At 37.6% G+C, this 13,176-nt stretch overlaps 1 protein-coding gene across 2 annotated transcripts in view; it reads left to right on the top strand.

Annotated features, from left to right (window-relative positions):
• Positions 1-13,176, top strand: part of LOC137388924 (trafficking protein particle complex subunit 12-like) — a 30,384-nt gene that overhangs the window by 12,837 nt on the left and 4,371 nt on the right. Inside the window, exons 7-12 of one of the 2 annotated variants that reach the window (XM_068075421.1) lie at positions 989-1,108; positions 2,363-2,501; positions 3,878-4,063; positions 6,210-6,382; positions 8,346-8,440; positions 11,392-11,479. In XM_068075421.1, coding sequence (XP_067931522.1) covers positions 989-1,108; positions 2,363-2,501; positions 3,878-4,063; positions 6,210-6,382; positions 8,346-8,440; positions 11,392-11,479 — 801 coding nt within the window. The remainder of the gene's footprint in view (positions 1-988; positions 1,109-2,362; positions 2,502-3,877; positions 4,064-6,209; positions 6,383-8,345; positions 8,441-11,391; positions 11,480-13,176) is intronic. The other variant, XM_068075422.1, reaches the window with a different exon arrangement.

Raw genomic sequence — 13,176 nt, 5'->3', positions numbered from 1 at the left:
ACATCTACCGTAAAACCTCTATTTGAATGCCACTCTTTAATTGAACGCCACCTCTATTTGACCACCAATTTGACTGACATTCATTCTGTTTGATCTTTATGAGCCCACTCTAGAAAGTGATCAGTAGAAATTTGTCCCCAAAATGGGGCAAATAATGATTCGGTCACATCAATAACAATTAATTCTTTCGTTGTTGCTGTAGCGGTTGCCATGGTTTTAATGACAATGTACCTGGAAAGATTGATCGTCACAATCATCAGAACTACACTTTGATTCGCCTAATCAAAGTGTAGTTTTGTCAAAGTCACCAAGGTCTAAATCACACTCATTGTTTTTATATTCGTTCATACGGCAGTTTACAACATGATCTGAAGATTTGAAAATGTTTTAATGAACAACGAGAATATTCTTCAAAAACACAATCCGATGTAATAGCAGCCTCTCTTACGCTGTATCGAACTCTGTCTTCTAACTCTCAGGCTTTACGGTTTTTTCTTTAAAGCTTTGGACCCAACCATCGGAACAATTAATAACTTCCCCCGTTTAATGTTTTACTTAAAGTTGTTTCTTGTTCAACTCGGTTTGGTACATCGGTGTATATGAAACGTGGTTTAGCAAAAATGCTGGAGCCAACAGCATTAATGTCGCTCTGCTGAAGGAGAGTGCAAAATATAGGTGCAAAATATAGGCAACAATAGCATCGCTTCGCCCGTAACAGGGTTAAATTATTTCTCAAAATTCTGATGAGCTAGTCAAAAAGTAAAACGCTACCTTCTATTTAGTCTACTTTAATAGTGCGCCACTATAGGAGAGGGTTGAAAAATAGAGCCTCACTGAGAAAATGCAGCTCAAACAGAGGTCTTACAGTAATTGTGTAATGTTGACTGTTTTAAGCTGTTCTGCCAGTGGGTTTGACAGTGAAATGCTAACGGTATGTCTCTTATTAGAAAAAACCAGTTTGAATGATGTACAGGTTGGTTCATCGTAGGTGGCTGAGTGTTGGAGGTCCGCCTTGGATCTGACAGCCATAATTTTGACCAACATGGGGCAGGGTCTGCAGCCTCTTTCAGCTTCTGTTGAGTATGTGATAACGCCTGAGTCTATGAAGGTAGGCTTATAAAGCTGGTCTTAATAGCTGTGATTATTGTACGATAGTGTTCATGTATGTCTTTGGGCACTTTTTACTGTATCTAATAATGATATATCGGTTAAATTTAAATTAACACACTACTTTCAATTTTTGCATAATTTAGTTGAAGGTAAGTTTGAAGGTATAGCTCAAATTTAATATACAGTGGTCCCTCATTTTTCACGGTTAACGGAGAGTGGCGTACCCTGCAAAAAGTAAGAATCTGTGAAATAGGAAATAAATTTTTAAAGTATCTGTATATGCCAAATTCTAACACCAGAACACTGAAACTGTTTTCTAAACATTTTGTATGTATTTCCTATATATAAAGTAAGTTGAAGTTCTCTTGATTGACTTTCTGTTTGTATGTCAGCTTCAGTCCTAGTATTTTAAGCCAGGGAATGCACTTACGTAGGAACATCTAGTAGAGTCTAGTAACGTACTCAGTCTAGAAATGTACTCAGTTTAGTAACGTACTCAGTTACACATACACAGAGTTACTTTTATTCTAAGCAATGATGTTCTTGGGCGACTCATTCACATATGTTAGGTCACTATAATCTTATATACTACAAATATATACATTCCAGACCCAACTGTGCTATGTCATATTCCAGACCCAACTGTGATGTCATATTCCGTGAAATAGAAACTTGATTTTTTCAAAGCGCGGGTCATAACTTTAACATATCTCAACGCTTTATACAGTTTTTTAAACTTTTGCAATTACTACACATGTAAGTACATGCACATGTTTTCCTACACTCTATTCGCTATAGTATATTTTATATACATTAATAAAATCTGTGAATGATTAATGAAAGCTAACCAGTGAAGCATGTCTGAGGCGAGAATCAGAGAGGCTCGATGCTAAAAATCTTGAGTCAATCGGTGTCAGGCTAGCAAAACTATGGAAAGGGCCTATTGGTGACTCTCTGTAAACGAATGAGAAGGAATGGTAAATTTTGATTCGATAATTGAAAAGCTGTGTGATGATCTCAAGCTTTTCTTGGTAGAGAGTCTATTTGTATCGCTGATATCAACCAGCGTGTTGCTAGAGAACTTTCATATAAATAGATTGTGTACTTCACATTTAGGCTTTGAGTATGAGACTGACACATGTATGCAAGTGAAGGCCATCAAGAATCCTTAATACAATAAAGTCACGAAGTATAAAGAATTACTGTATATGACTGCTTTGTGCTCGAATCTTTACGAGCATCTCTTATGCAGGTTTGGGCCGTGCGAATAGCCCTCCTTACCAAACTGAGATTTTACAGCATTGCTGAGGCAGAATGCCAGCAGTTTGGACACATGGACAACCCTCAGCTACATTTTGAGTTTTATTCTAAAATGTACCCTGGAAGAACAGGTTGGTCACCCTGCTGTCGACATGAGGTGTAATCTTGTATGGCCACCTTGATCGAAGGTTTCCAACTTGTAACTATTTTACTATGTTGACATGCTACTTCAACATGCAGCAGTCTACACGGGCTATTTAACATTGGGAACTAAACTACTAAGGGGATATGACTAAAGGATATGCAACAGTGTTACACCCGTGTGGCTTGTGTAGCTTGGCCCAAGCCTGTCATTGCTCTAACACACTAGTATCACAATACATCTGCCTTGGGATTAGGGAGTGGTTAAATCACATCAGAAGGCTAACATCTATTAATATTCCATGATTATCTTGATGACTCCATACTGTACATCTGCTTCTTATATGACTCGCACTGTACGTCCGCTACTTATATGACTCACATTGTATGTATGCTACTCATATGACTCGTACTGTACGTCTGCTAGTCATGTGACTCATACTTTACGTCTGGTACTCCTGCGACTCATACTGTACGTCTGCTACTCATGTGACTCGTACTGTACGTCTGCTTATCATGCGACTCATAATGTACGTCTGCTAAGCATGTGACTCATACCATATGTCTGCTACTCATGTGACTCGTACTGTACGTCTGCTACTCATGTAACTCGTACTGTACGTCTGCTTCTCCTTCGACTCATACTGTACTTCTGCTACTCATGCGACTCATACTGTATGTCTGCTACTCATGTGACTCATACTGTACGTCTGCTTCTCATGCGACTCATACTGTACGTCTGCTAAGCATGTGACTCATACCATATGTCTGCTACTCATGTGACTCGTACTGTACATCTGCTACTCATGTGACTCGTACTGTACGTCTGCTTCTCATGCGACTCATACTGTACGTCTGCTTCTCATGCGACTCATACTGTACGTCTGCTACGCATGTGACTCGTACGGTATGTCTGCTACTCATGTGACTCGTACTGTACGTCGGCTACTCATGTGACTACTGAACGTACAGACTGAGTACTTTTTATGGAACCATTAAACTATAACAAACTGTTCTGTTTTCATGTAAAACTCAAAGCAATCATATTCAGCAAAATATGATCTTCAAAATAGCTGGATAATGTTATATTTGCATGAACTCATTTATAACTAGCATGCTTTCAACTTTCAATAGTTAATTATTCCGTAGTTTTTGTCTTGCAGCCATGTCATCAACCAACAACTGTGTAGCCATACAGGACAATTGTAAGGATTGTGACAGCCTATTGATGACATCACAGCTAGTCATTCTCCAAACACACGCTTAATTTGCTAAACATTCATTTTGCGCTGTATGTAGTAGATTCCTGTTTAAGTCCTCAATACTTAATAAATATTAACAAGTCGGGACGTTATTAATATTACAGGAAGTATGGTGCCATTTAGTCTCCGCCTTCTTTACGCTTGCCTACCCCAGTTCCTTGGTCGCCACAATGAGTCTCTTGACAGACTCTTTCATGTCAGAGGACAAGTTAGCAAAATTCTACACAACTTGAAGAATGGTTACAGTGAGGATGGCGGAGCCACCGTCCTCTCATCTGCCAGCTCTGCAGGTTGGAGTTATGACTACTTCAATTGTAAGAGGGGTTAGGTTCATTTTGCTATTCCAACATATTTAAGGGCTAACTAGTTGGCAGATTTAAATTTTCAGCAGATAAATGGCATTTCAAGGGCCACCTCCAAGATTACGTTTTAAAACTTTTAGGGATGTGGTACACCCGGCCGCTCTTGATACTTAGTGTATAAATTGTCAAAAGTTGCATATTTGTTTTACTTTCTAGAAATATTCTCATTGATACTTTCATAACAATTTAGCCAATTTTTATTTGGCATTCATGTTTTTGCCATCACTGAAGAAAGTTTTGGTTTGGAACGTTTTATATTTCTGGTGAGTCATGGAACTCTCCCATATTTTGTTGAGTATTGTACAGACATGTAGGAACTGCATGTCTTTTCAGTGATAATCTTTTTCTAAAAAATTACTTCTTATTTATCAAAAACAGGGCATGTGTTCATATCAAGAATTGTTTCCCCTTGTTCAGGGACTGTACTAAAAGAGAAGACAATTTTTAAAAAAGTTCAAATATCAAAACTTGTGTACTGTACCGTACATAGACCAGTCTATATTGCCTTGCACTCATACTCCCAGGCTACAATATGGTACAATATGCTTATAAAGCATACATGAGACAGTAAAATATGGGCATACCTGCATAATACAGGGTACAGTATAATACCTGCATAATACAGGGTACAGTATAAAACCTGCATAATACAGGGTACAGTATAATACCTGCATAATACAGGGTACAGTATAATACCTGCATAATACAGGGTACAGTATAATACCTGCATAATACAGGGTACAGTATAAAACCTGCATAATACAGGGTACAGTATAATACCTGCATAATACAGGGTACAGTATAATACCTGCATAATACAGGGTACAGTATAATACCTGCATAATACAGGGTACAGTATAATACCTGCATAATACAGGGTACAGTATAATACCTGCATAATACAGGGTACAGTATAATACCTGCATAATACAGGGTACAGTATAATACCTGCATAATACAGAGTACAGTATAGTATTAGTAGCAGCGTTAAAAAGAAACAAAAACGACTATACAACACTCTGGTGGAAAACTCACACGCTTGTGTCGCTAGCGTCGCCTGTCGTGGCAGCCACTTATCGATTAAATTTGTCATTCTTCGGACAGACACGGCTGCATTGGACAAACGTCGAGACCCAGGACGTTGTCCGGGCTATTGAAAGCCAATGGAAGTATAAAGAAGCAGGTTTGACGTTACTTAAAATATATTTGATTATCTTTGCGTTTTATTTTCAACTTTTACAAACTTTTTTACTTTCATAAATTTGTTTCGAAGAGTTTTAACATCATATTTTGCAAATTACTTCATAATTTGAAAAAAAATATGACAGGTCGTATCATTCTCAATACAAATGATGCATTTCATATAGTGCACAATGGGCTCCCTAGGGGGAAAATTGTCAATGTGGCTTAAACTTTTGTGAAGCCAAGTCATTCCAAACATTCATGAAAATTCAATGTTTGTAGCGTGCGGTTGCTATGACCTTTCTAAACGTCAACAATCTTTAAAACGTCAACAACTGTTTTAAATCCAATTCATCATCTTTGAAGACAAACTTTCCAGTTTTTTGTGTTGACCATATTGACCAGCATCACCTTCGATAAAAAGCTGTATTTCAAGTTAATTTGCTTCGATTTCAATTTCGGAAATAGTTTTAATAAGCTGAAAAATTTCTCTATTACATAGGGCTGAAAAACAATTTTGGGATCTGACCTCATTTGTATTGAACATTATATAACCTGTCGCAAATATTTTGCAACGTTTTCTATTTTATTTTTAACAATTCTTATGCAAGGTGATCATAAGTCAAAGGTTGATCATAATAAGACTAATAGGAATGATAGTAACAGTAGTGTTTGTTTCTTTATTGAGTAGTCATGACAGCGGTCTAGTTGAACTCAGCTCTGACTTTTTTTGCACTTCTCACTAAATACAAAGGAAGATACCCAAGTAAGACATTTGACACCCAAAAGTACTTGCCTACATTATCCCACCATGCCTGTAATGAGATGCCAGGAAGCATCAATATTAGTAACAAAGGCTGTCATTCTCACAACATACATTTTGACTGTTTAGCTTCGATGGCCCTCTGGCACCAGAGAGAACTGCGGGTGGTCTACAGTCTTGCCGCTTGCCTCACTGATATGAAGGACTTCAGGTTAGCTATCAGCATCTATAAGGACATACTCGTCAGAGACCCTGAGAATGTACATTTCACCTATAGTGCGATGGCTAGATTATGCTTGCAGGTAAGATTCCAATGACAGTTTTTATCCAGACGTTAGTAGGCTGACAATGTTCAGACATTGGACAACAAAGTCATAAATCTTATGAACATTCTGAGATTTTAGAGTACATTAGCATCTATACTATGTATGCTAATGTATAGATGATAATGTTTAGATGCTAATGTTTAGATGCTAATGTTTATATGATAATGTTTAGATGCTAATGTTTAGATGATAATGTTTAGATGCTAATGTTTAGATGCTAATGTTTAGATGCTAATGTTTATATGATAATGTTTAGATGCTAATGTTTAGATGCTAACGTCAAACTTACTGGCTCAGTGTTACCTGGAGTTTGTTAATTTTCATTCAGATAGCCCACAGCACTCATATAGGGGTTCACCACACTTTACTACACTGCTTTCAGGACAGCAATCCATGAATGAGTTCATTACGGAATATTGTACTTAATGTGTACTAAGGCGCATTCTTGAGTTTCCAATCATACAGACCGTAATACATTTATACTGAAAACAGAAGTTCTAACATTACCAATGGAGCCTGGCATTGCTTAAAGTCTGCCTGATTTTGTGCATTAAGTAACTCATAGTGAGTCTGCTTTTATAAGTCTTTGCTCGCACGGGGAGATTATTCGTATCGGGATTCGTTAACATCACGGAACATTCTTATTATTCTACAGTGGTGAAATGAGGCTGAGTGGTGCCAGGGGTAGGTTTGTCAATCAACCAATCTGATGCTGAGACCCGTAGGAAGCAATTTTTGATAAAGCACCTTAATTACTGACTCTTTCATTTCTTCAGTAGTTCAAGCAAAATTACAAGATCAAAGTTATATAATATAATAGTGTGTAAATAGTTTCTTGTAATTTTTCAAACAAACCTTGAGTCACGATAGTTTGGTACACTGTAGAAATTACTAATAACTATTACCCTAGTAGTCTGGTGTACTATGAGAGATCATCATGTGTGCCAATAAAGCACAGAGAATAGGCATGTGCACAACTATTCTGAACTGCTGGAATGCGGATGATTAGCCTCAGGGTCAAAGTGTCAGGCTGACAAGCCGAATGTCACGAGCTTCAACCCTGTACAAAGCAGTCTTGTTTCCCAACCCTCAACCCTATCTTCAGACACACAGGCTTTTATTATAGTAAAGACTAGGTGAATGCCCGGGTAATAAAAAGGTTTTTCCGTAGAAAATTTATTTTAATCAACAAATACAACATTTACCATTCTAACTTTTAAATAAAGGTATGTGTTTATTTCTCTGTGTGTCCTGCGAATGCATAATTCAAATATTCGAAAGCTTGAGGCGGAGCTAAAACAAATTGCTGAAAAAAATTGTTTACTTCCTACGCTACTCATTCACACAAGATGTGAGAAACAGTAAAACCTGGATTTGAACGCCAGTAAGTAACTTGTAACTTGAGATCTTATTTCAGTTTTACCTTATATAAAGAGCCACGTCTGTTCGAAGCTAGCTAAGAGTGTTCGGAAAAAAGATAGCGCCTCACAGGAATTGACTCCGTACATTCGCATGCACGGATGTGAAGCCAATTGCACTACCAGTAAGCCATGCTGCCACCTTACTATGGTTTGGAATGATGGTAGTTATCATCACGATCTCTTACGCGTGCTGGACTGCAAGCGTGCGTATTTCAACCAAATGCTATTACTGAAAATTCTAATGGCCGCAAACAAACACTTTATTTTATATATATATATAGATTATAGTAAAGATTATAGGAAAGAGTTTGTGTGTTGGTTAAACCAATCACTAGCAAAGTTGAGTGGATGCCCAAGTATTTGATCAATCGCTGGTCAAGTTGCGGCAGCATGTCAGCATCTGTACATTTGATGATTCCTTTCTCTATGACCAAACAGTTGCATATATTTTATTGAAAGTAATAATTACACGTGCAAAAGAGATTCTCTGGATTTATTGTTTATTCTACCTTCTATAGATGGGAGCTTTGAAAACAGCTGAGTCATACTTTGTGTTGTCCGTTAACTCCTGCAAGGATGCATCTTTGAGAAAACAATTGATTGAACTACACAGGTTGGTGCTAAGCGTCACCTTTGTTTTCCTAAGTAATGTTTGAAATCTCTTTTTTGTATAACATAACCAAATCGCCTACGTGCAGACATACCATAAGACGTGCAGACATACCATAAGATGTCACACTTTGGAATCTCATTGTTGATTTGACATATTTAACCCAAAGGAGTTGGCTGCACAAAGCTAAACCAAAGTTTCTGATGTCAAAAGTTTTTCTCAGGAGAAGCAGCCGAGTAAACAAAGTGTGAAAACTTGCGAATGAACGGCATCAGCCATACTTGGTTTAGTTCATCTGGGTTAGCCTGTCTTGACAAGCTGTGGTTTTGCGTAGTTGTCCCCCCTCCCCCCGTCGAGCGGCGAGCAACAACAGCTTGTCACAAGACGTACTGCACCTGATGCATCAGTTGCACTTATAGGGAGTTGTTCTCTTCCGTCTACGCGGCTTGGCCGCGATGTTATGTCGGTCGCTCCATTGGTAATCATAACGGATTTCACGCAAAAACTTATGTAGAAAAATTAAGATAAGAACGTTTAACTGGCGACCCCTCTCTGCAGTAAACTTTATTAGAATTTGAGAACTTAGGCAACAACAGCGACTAAACATGTCGTTATTTGTACGCTCAGTCAGTTTTATTTCTATTTTTGTATCAGTCAGTTTTATTTGTTCTTATGGATTTTATTTTGAGTTTATTTTATTCTCAAGTTCTACTAAAGTTTATCACAGAAACTGGTTTTTGGTTAAACGTAATCTTGTTTTTTTTCTACATAAGTTTTTGCGTGAAATCCGTTATGATTACCAATGGAGCGACCGACATAACATCGCGGCCAAGCCGCGTAGACGGAAGAGAACAACTCCCTATAAGTGCAGCTGATGCATCAGGTGCAGTACGTCTTGTGACAAGCTGTTGTTGCTCGCCGCTCGACGGGGGGACAACTACGCAAAAACAACAGCTTGTCAAGACAGGCTAATCTGGGTGCAAACGAAACTCTCCTTGGCTTGGACAACGTAGTATCACCGGATGCAATGTTTACTTTACTTTTTCACAAATGATTGACTCAGTTTAAATTCAGGATGCAACAAATAGAATCATGAGACCATAGAACAGGAAATGCAATGGTCATAATGTTCTAACTTCGGTTCTGACCGTGTGACTGATTTGCAAACATCAATTGCTTCTGCTGAGGTATAATCATTTTGGTCAGCTGCTGTGTGGCCATCTTTTCAGCTGCAAGTACCAGTACTCCGGTTTACTACAAATTCACTTGCAAGTTTTTCAATAGAATATTCGTATTTTTTGAACCTTAAGTCATTGAAGATAACATTACTTCAAATGCCGTTACAAATCTGACAGCCATTACACTTCAATTTCACTGGCATATGTTTTGTATCATTGAAAGATTTTAAAAACATGGCAAGTAATCTCAAAATTGAAGCTTTTTGTTTAGGTAAACTGATATGTAGTACATGTACACACTTGTCAACTTTAAAATAAATAAACAACTTCACATGTCTACATGTCAGCTTTTGCAGCAGTACATTGGTTATAAGGTAATCAAAAGGTTGCGGCGCCAACTATTTATCTTAATATTCCTAATACTATCATACTCAGTGAAACACGAGCATTACATTAGCAATCGCAAACGTTATTATTAATACTTGATCATTGTACCAAGTCACCGAGTTTTATTGTCATTACATTGAAAGGCAGTAAACAGTATTTATTCCTATCCTTTACCAGGTTGCCGATGCTACCATTATCTGATGTTGCTACCTATTTGATTGTGTTACGAGTTTTCTAAGTGTGTCTTAGAATTCTTTTCAACATTGTTTAGACAGGTCTGGTTATTAGGAACTAATAAGCAATTGGAAGGGTCAAATGTGGTGGTTTTTATAACTGAAAAATAATCACTAGCGAGTGATTACTGACCAGTGATTACTAGTGAGTGATTACTAGCGAGTAATTACTAGTGAGTAATTACTAGCGAGTAATCACTCACTAGTAATCACTGGTCAGTAATCACTCGCAAGTAATTACTCGCTAGTAATCACTCGCTAGTAATTACTCGCTAGTGATTACTAGTGAGTGATTACTCACTAGTAATCACTCGCTAATAATTACTCGCTAGTAATTACTCGCTAGTATTCACTCGCTAGTAATCGCTCGCTAGTAATTACTCACTAGTAACCACTCACTAGTAATCGCTCGCTAGTAATTGCTCGCTAGTAATTACTCGCTAGTAACCACTCACTAGTAATTACTCGCTAGTATTCACTCGCTAGTAATCACTCGCTAGTAATTACTCACTAGTAACCACTCACTAGTAATCGCTCGCTAGTAATCGCTCACTAGTAATCGCTCGCTAGTAATTGCTCGCTAGTAATTACTCGCTAGTAATCACTCGCTAGTAATTACTAGCGAGCGATTACTATCGAGTGATTACTAGCGAGTAATTACTAGCGAGTGATTACTAGCGAGTGATTACTAGCGAGCGATTACTAGCGAGTGGTTACTAGTGAGTGGTTACTAGCGAGTGATTGCTAGCGAGCGATTACTAGCGAGTGATTACTAGCGAGTGATTACCAGCGAGCGATTACTAGCGAGTGGTTACTAGCGAGTGGTTACTAGCGAGCGATTACTAGCGAGTAATTACTTGCGAGCGATTACTTGCGAGCGATTACTAGCGAGCGATTACTAGCGAGCGATTACTAGCGAGCGATTACTAGCGAGCGATTACTAGCGAGCGATTACTAGCGAGCGATTACTAGCGAGTAATCGTTTGCTAGTAATCACCGATGCTATAGCGCTTAATCTGTTTCAAACACACACACAAAAATGATTTGGCAGACATGACTTTGTTTCTTTGTGAACAAGTTTCTTTTTTTGTGGATAAAAAATTTCCATCAATAATCTATGGTTAACTAAATGTTAATTTGAAGGGTTTGTTTACAGTGGCTACATGAGCATTTGTGAGGGATGCTACAGGAACAGCCCATCTTCATTTAACTCGGCCTCAGATCATGAAATGTTAAACACTTTTGTAAGTTTCTCTTCTTGAACATTTTATATCATTTAAAGGTTAACTTGCAACAAAATTCACATTACAGTTATTTGATATCAAAAGATTCACCATGTCTCACTCTGTTGTGTTGTAGCTGCAAAATATGTGGGAATGTGATTACAAGCTCTTAAAAGCTAAAAAACATACATTTAATCCGCAGCCACACGAGACCGCTGTAGTTTGGATTCTTTTTCCAAAACGGGTCAAATGTGATGTAGTTGTGGTAGATGGTTTCAGGTTACACTTTCATGCAACCTTATTCGTCAAAGTATTTTCACAAATATACTTCACGCATTCAATAAAACCATGTCTATTGTTCTTACGCGTCTGTTTTATCGTCATTGTAATGCTGTCACTTTTAGCATTGGTATCTTATAACTTACTGTAAAAATTTGTTTAATTTTTTAACTTTATCTCGAAGGAGTACATATCATTGTCTGATAATCATGACGAGCCTGTTGGTCACCTGTGATAATCGAAAAGTGCTGCAAAAATTATTTGCGAAGTATTGGGTCACATGATCAGATTACGACTTGACGATTGAATAATGCTGAAACTCAACTGTAAAGTAGCGAGCATCTATACTCGATACGGGGTCTTCGGTAAAACCCGAAGTGTTTGTCATAAACTAGTACTACGATAAGTTTTATATTGAGCTTTTATTGGCCTTTCAATTCACGTGAGAACATACGTGACAAGATAATAATTTCGTGGTTACCTCATCGAAATAAAGATATTCCAATTTACGGCGGCTTTCGTTTTTGAGCTTTTAAAAGCTTGTAACCACATTTACACATATTTGGCACTTAAAACACAACAGAGTAAGACATGGTGAATCTTTTGAAACCAAATAACTGTAAATGTGAATTTTGTTGCAAGTCAACCTTTAAGTTATTATAGGTACTTTTGCACAGCTTGTGAAACCTTACAATTCGCTACTGGTCTGATGATGCACTGTTAAGCGGATATGGCAGGTGTATCGATTCATATATTTCTGGTGCTGTAGTATTTATTGTTTTTGCTGTTATCTGTTTTTTGTGGTAGCCTTGCTGCTTTCTGTTGCCATTGTAGTTTTTAGGCATTAGCAGATGGGGGCTTAGACTTTTAATAAGCCCTCTTTTTGGGTTGGCCAAAAAATGTTCACAATATTTCAATATTAAAGATACACACTATTCAAATTTTTTTTACAAACTCGTAATATACTGATACTGCACAAAAATATAATGTAAAGCGCTTTGGTGAAAACTTGGCTTCTCTACCTACTTTCGCGTGTTTCAGTTTAAACATTTGTCATTAATACAAAGGTACTGTGCGGTGTGCATAACCGTGTGTATTTTGGTTTTATTTTTGATGTGACAAAAAGTAAAGGGTTCAATAACTTTCTACAAAGATAACGATGCAACTCAGTGGTAACCCTTTTGTATATGACAAATGTTCATTTCCTGTAGAGCTGTGTCACGCCAAACTAGTTGTCACTTAATACTATTGACTTCTGCTCCGCTTGTGATTCGCTGGTGCCACCAACACCCCCTGCATATGATTATATTTATAAGCTAGGTGACTGCCCGGGGAATAAAAAGTCTGCATAAACAATTTATTTTATATTTAATATTTCACAATTTTTTCATGATATGAAGTCTGAAAGTTACGATTACTTTCAGACTTCATATCATAAA

The sequence above is a fragment of the Watersipora subatra genome, chromosome 2 (assembly GCF_963576615.1).
Source record: "Watersipora subatra chromosome 2, tzWatSuba1.1, whole genome shotgun sequence".
NCBI classification, from domain to species: domain Eukaryota; kingdom Metazoa; phylum Bryozoa; class Gymnolaemata; order Cheilostomatida; family Watersiporidae; genus Watersipora; species Watersipora subatra.
This window is presented reverse-complemented; position numbering and strand designations above follow the sequence as displayed.